At 43.2% G+C, this 6,119-nt stretch overlaps 1 protein-coding gene across 2 annotated transcripts; it reads right to left on the reverse strand.

Moving 5' to 3' along the window:
• Positions 1–2: 2 nt before the first annotated feature.
• Positions 3–4,313, reverse strand: LOC123993315 (39S ribosomal protein L18, mitochondrial-like). Of its 2 annotated transcripts, none has more exons than XM_046295328.1 (4): positions 4,038–4,313; positions 3,726–3,894; positions 2,262–2,415; positions 3–204 (listed from the first exon to the last, which is right to left on the reverse strand). In XM_046295328.1, the coding sequence occupies exons 1-4, from the start codon at positions 4,138–4,140 to the stop codon at positions 127–129; spliced, it is 504 nt and encodes a 167-aa protein (XP_046151284.1). In that variant the 5' UTR covers positions 4,141–4,313; the 3' UTR covers positions 3–126. The 2 variants fall into 2 exon arrangements, with proteins under 2 accessions (XP_046151284.1, XP_046151283.1); XM_046295327.1 differs by having other exon boundaries at positions 2,181–2,415.
• Between the last annotated feature and the right edge of the window lie 1,806 nt (positions 4,314–6,119).

The raw sequence follows: 6,119 nt of genomic DNA on the forward strand, positions 1-6,119 counted from the left end.
TGTCACGTCAATTTGTCTGCCTTTTTTTTATTGAATAACACAATGTAAATCAAATTGAAAATGGGCCATTTTGTGTCAAGACAAACAGGGAGAATATTTCTTTATAGGCTTTAGGAACCTTTGCAGTTAGTTCCCGATGAATTTCTGCCGCGGTTCACTGAGGGTGACTCCTCCCTCTTTCATTGCTGTCCGGAAGGACTGAACCTGAAAAAGAGAAACACACACAAACACTATTTTACAAAGCAAGTCAGTTAACACGTTCTTATGATGGACAATGCTGGGCCAATTGCGTGCCAACCTATGGGATGCCCAATCACAGCCGGTTGTGATACAGCCTGGATTTGAACTGTAGTGACGCCTCTAGCACTGAGATGCAGTGCCTTAGGCCACTCGAGAGCCCTGAGGGGTATACTACACATCAAGCTAGATGGACTCAGGCTTTTCTGAAATTAGCTAGGTTCAGTTAGTGCCACATTCCAGCTCAGGCTTCATCCATGTTACAAATGTAGATATTTATAGTGCATCCGCCGGCTTACTCAAGCTGGACTTGTTCATGTCGCACATGGCTACTCGAACGCTTCATTGTGGCTGCTGAAACATCAATCCACGGGCCAGTTAGTGCCACATTTTCGTTTGCCAAAATGAAAAAGGTTCACCTGCCAATTCAGCATGCTATAGTATGAAAGAGTCTTGTGTGCTTATCAATGCACAAGTCCCCTTTCCCCCTCTCCAATCGATTAAAGAATTTGATTAAGTCAAAAGAAAAAGTTTAAGTCAGAGGCGTCACTACAGACCCTGGTTCAATTCCTGGCTGTATCACAACCGGCCGTTATTGGGTGTCCCATAGGGCGGCGCACAATTGGCCCAGTGTTGTCCGGGTTACGCTTCGATCACACCGAAGTTGCATTTTGGTACACCAGAATTACATTCTAAGCGTTAGGGTTTGGCCTGGGGTAGGCCGTCATTATAAATAAGAATTTGTTCTTAACTGACTTGCATTGTCAAATAAAAAGACAATGTGTAATATGTATTTGAATATTACTCTTAAACATTTTATCAATAAAATATTTAAAGCTGCCATATGTAACCCCACCAAATTCACAGATCTGTCCTTCTCATTGAAAGCAGTCTAAGTGGTAGATCCACAGAACAGACATTTCACTGGAAGTATAGATGTGAAGCATCCGCTTGGTGTTTCCACTCACTGCCAAATATGGTAGAATTGCGATATTGCACTTCACAGAGTAGACGTGATAGCAGCACAAAACACGATACAAACATTATTGGGCACAGACAACGGGAAAGAAGGTAGAAACGACAATACATCACACAAAGCAGCCACAACTGTCAGTAAGAGTGTCCATGACTGAGACTTTGAATGAAGAGATTGAGATAAAACTCCAGTTTGAGTGTTTGTTGCAGCTCCCATGGCACAGGACCTGTACACAATTCCTGTAAGCTAAAAATGTCCCAGTTCTTCCATGGCCTGCATACTCACCAGACATGTCACCCATTGAGCATGTTTGGGATGCTCTAGATCGATGTGTATGACGGCGTGTTCCAGTACCCGCCAATATCCAGAAACTTCACACAGCTATTGTTTGTGGGACAATAGTCCACAGGCCACAATCAACAGCCTGATCAACTCTATGCGAAGGAGATGTGTCACAGTGCATGAGGCAAATGGTACTCTCACCAGATACTGACTGGTTTTCTGATCCACTCCCCAACGTTTTTTAGGGTATCTGTAACCAACCATCTTTATTCCCAGTCATGTGAAATCCATAGATTAGGGCCTAATGCATTTATTTCAATTGATTGATTTCCTTATATGAACTGTAACTCAATCTTTGAAATTGTTGCATTCATATTTTTGTTCAGTATTCTTTGATTGGTCCTCAACTCACGGCTCAAACGCTTCATTCAGGATAAGTTAAGTGGAGTTGGCAGGTTAGCTACGAATAATTAATTGCCGTAGAAATTGACCTGGCTAAAAGGTGGACCTAAGTTACCTCGGCTAACTCCTCAAACCAGATTTATAGTATAGGGCTCTGGATCTTCCTAAACTTGGCTGTATCCAACTACTCAACAACATGAAGCCCGTTTCTCACACACCTCTGTACTCACAGCATTCTACTTGTACTGTCAAGGGATGTCACAACCCCCCCACTCGTACTTACAGCATCAGAGCGATACTGCCAGGGGATGTGTCTGTACACCATCCTAGTGATGCCAGCTTGATGACACCTCTGTGCTAGTACCTCACCCACAGCCTGGCTGGCTGCCACACAACGGGTAGAACCCAGCTCACGCTTCAGGGCCCACTCTTTGGTGGAACACGACAGCACAGGGACTGCATCACCGTTGGCAAACACCTCAGCTGTTACATAGTGCTGGGAGCGAGAGAAAACCAACCTGAAGGAGAGAAGAGTAGGGGATCAGTGGAGAAGCAAGGGGTAAGGGCATGAAGACAGACGGCAGAGAAGAGTAGGGGATCAGTGGAGAAGCAAGGGGTAAGGGCATGAAGACAGATGGCAGAGAAGAGTGGAGGATCAGTGGAGAAGCAAGGGGTAAGGGCATGAAGACAGATGGCAGAGAAGAGTGGAGGATCGGTGGAAAAGCGAGGGGTAAGGGCATGAAGACAGACGGCAGAGAAGAGTGGAGGATCAGTGGCAGAGAAGAGTGGAGGATGGATTGGAGAAGCAAGGGGTAAGGGCATGAAGACAGATGGCAGAGAAGAGTGGAGGATCGGTGGGAAAGCAAGGGGTAAGGGCATGAAGACAGATGGTAGAGAAGAGTAGGGGATCGGTGGAAAAGCAAGGGGTAAGGGCATGAAGACAGATGGCAGAGAAGAGTGGAGGATCAGTGGAGAAGCAAGGGGTAAGGGCATGAAGACAGATGGCAGAGAAGAGTGGAGGATCAGTGGAGAAGCAAGGGGTAAGGGCATGAAGACAGATGGCAGAGAAGAGTGGAGGATCAGTGGAGAAGCAAGGGGTAAGGGCATGAAGACAGATGGCAGAGAAGAGTGGAGGATCGGTGGAAAAGCGAGGGGTAAGGGCATGAAGACAGACGGCAGAGAAGAGTGGAGGATCAGTGGAGAAGCAAGGGGTAAGGGCATGAAGACAGATGGCAGAGAAGAGTGGAGGATCGGTGGGAAAGCAAGGGGTAAGGACATGAAGACAGATGGCAGAGAAGAGTGGGGGATCGGTGGAAAAGCAAGGGGTAAGGGCATGAAGACAGATGGCAGAGAAGAGTGGGGGATCGGTGGAAAAGCAAGGGGTAAGGGCATGAAGACAGATGGCAGAGAAGAGTGGAGGATCGGTGGAGAAGCAAGGGGTAAGGGCATGAAGACAGATGGCAGAGAAGAGTGGGGGATCGGTGGAAAAGCAAGGGGTAAGGGCATGAAGACAGATGGCAGAGAAGAGTGGGGGATCGGTGGAAAAGCAAGGGGTAAGGGCATGAAGACAGATGGCAGAGAAGAGTAGGGGAAAGACAAAAGGGGTTATAAAATTAGTGTCCATCTGTATGTCTGCCTATATAGTGTCAATCTCTTCATCCAAAGTATGAACACACAGATCCTTACTTAGATGTGTGTATTGTTGTGAATTTGTTAGATATTACTGCACTGTTGGAACTAGAAACACAAGCATTTCGCTTACACCCACAATAACATCTGCTAAACACATGTATGTGACCAATAAAATGAGATTAGATTTGAGACACACCTGTGGTAGAACTTTTGGGAGGGCCAGGTTGTTCTCCAGCCCCTGTCCTTCACCGCTAGAGCCATCTGCTCCAGGTTCCGCGGGTTTCTGTTCACAAATGTCGGGCTCACGGCTTCATTATCATCTACAGTCGGCTGAAGCTTGGGCGCCGCCAGGCTCATACAACGGACTGGAGAGAGAGAAGTGGGACCAAGAGAAGAGCATGGTAGTGTATAAAGCAGCATTAGGAACATGCTAACCCAATAGACATTTTCATAAACATGATGATTTACACAACACATTTTGCATCAACGAGGAGCAGTGTTTTCTTACCCGATTTCTGATATTGGTTGATTGCAGACCCACTCTGCCCGCACCTTTGAATTTGACCTAGTAATAACCGCACGGTTCGATTTAAATCACCCAAAACTGCCATCCTCTCGTTCCTTATGTGGTCATATATGAGTAATAACGTGCAGTCTATACTTGATTATCCACTTTAGTGACTCATATCATAGAGAAAACAGTATAATTTTGTATATTATTTAAGCAGCATTCGCCTTGACATGTGTGCCGCCATCTTTGACACTTTGCATGGACCACTTCCTTCTTCGTCATCTTTGACAACTTCCGGTTCTACCTCGTAAAAGAGAGACGTTGTTGCGCTCAACAAATAACACTATCCATAATTTAAACATTGATGGTGTTATTACAGATTATCCAAAAATCGCTAACTACTGTAGCATTTTTTTTAATATGCAATTGTATAGCTCTACGTGCTCTCAGGAATCCATATATATGTTTTTTTACTTACTGAATCGACTCTATCAAACATCTAAAAAACACTAAATCCCCAGGCATTGATACGGCAGAATTTTATAACGGCAGAAGTTATTTTCTGAACAAGTAGCTCCCTTCCTACTTAGTCTTTTTAGAGAGTATTAAAACAATGTTCTCCCTCCTACAATGACTCAGGGGTTAATAACACTGATATCTAAGCCTAAAAAAAGTGCTGCTCATCAATAACTGGCATCCAATTTGTCTTCATAATAATGACTACAAGATATTAGCCTTACTAATTGCAAAAATAATTAAAGAAGTCCTGGATGCAATAATTGATGAAACACAGACTGGCTTTATGAGGGACAGATATGTCTAACAATATCAGTCTAGTATTAGACATACTTGACTACTCAGACCTAATAATCGAGGATAGCTTCATATTATTTTGGATTTTTATAAAGCATTTGACACAGTGGAGCATCAGTTCTTCTTCCACTCACTTTGAGAAATGTGGCTTTGGGGATTTTTCTGTAACCGAGGAAAAGACAGATTCAGGCTGGATATTCGACGGATATTCGCCTGTAGCTTTCCTTACGTCCACCAATATCAGTTAGGGACCGTCAACATAGTGACAAATCAAATTTTTCACATTTCAATAGCCCTTTAACCATTACTCCTAAAACTTTCAAAATTGGTTATAGCTAACCCGATGGGATAGACACACATTGCACACACTTTTTTGTTGTCGGTTTACTTCTCACACTATTTAAAATTAAAATAGAAAATCAATAGCGTCTTGGTCATGTGACCCACACACCTCAAACAAGGTTCATAATGTACACTCAGTGAACTTATACATTGCACATCCTTTTGTTTGTCCATTTGAATCTCATGAGCCTTTACAATAATGTTTAAACAGTTCAAATTTCAATAGCTCCTCTGTGACCTACAACCCTCAAACTACTTTCAGAATAACCACTGAGTAGCCGTATATGTAGCACAACCTTTTGCTAATCCATTTTCATCTCACATGATTTTACATTCATTTGCAATGTTTTTAGAATTTCAATGGCTCTCTGGTCATGTGACCTACAACCCTCAAACTGCTGTCATAATATCCACTGACAAGCCTTATACTGTACATTGCACACCCTTTAGTTTGTCCATTTTCATCTCACACAATTGTACATACATTTTTCTAAATGTTAAATTTGCCCAAAGAGAGGGGCCCAAGCCCTGGAAAGTGTTCCGGTAGACACTAGTCAGATTCCCATATCGATCAATGTGATATAATCCTTTTCCGAAGCATCTGGCCTATATCTTAATATTAATAAATGTGAACTCATGTCAAAGAGTGTGTGGCACCCTCATATTACGGCATTCCAGTGAAAGAAGAACTTACATATTTAGGCATGAACATTACTAATGATCAGAAGTCTAGATGCTTACTAAATTTTAATCCTCACATTAAAAAACCCCAGAAGAAGCTAAATCAATGGCTACAGAGGGACTTCTCTTTAAAAGGTAGAGTCATAATTACCAAGGCTGAAGGTATCTCTAGACTAACCTATGGCGCTCTATCTTTATATCTTGACGGTAAAATAAGCAAGGAGATAGACCAGATGCTTTTCA

This window comes from Oncorhynchus gorbuscha, linkage group LG13 (assembly GCF_021184085.1).
Source record: "Oncorhynchus gorbuscha isolate QuinsamMale2020 ecotype Even-year linkage group LG13, OgorEven_v1.0, whole genome shotgun sequence".
In the NCBI taxonomy this organism is placed as follows: Eukaryota; Metazoa; Chordata; class Actinopteri; order Salmoniformes; family Salmonidae; genus Oncorhynchus; species Oncorhynchus gorbuscha.

Bases quoted from the DNA above. Each gene is read 5' to 3' on its own strand.
- LOC123993315 (XM_046295327.1), bottom strand. From the start codon at position 4,140: ATGGCAGTTTTGGGTGATTTAAATCGAACCGTGCGGTTATTACTAGGT. The intron at 2,416-3,725 runs GTGTGTCTCAAA...TCTCTCCTTCAG, and splicing joins TCCCAAAAGTTCTACCACAG to GTTGGTTTTCTCTCGCTCCC. The intron at 205-2,180 runs GTAAGTACGAGT...TCTCTTTTTCAG, and splicing joins GGCAGTATCGCTCTGATGCT to GTTCAGTCCTTCCGGACAGC.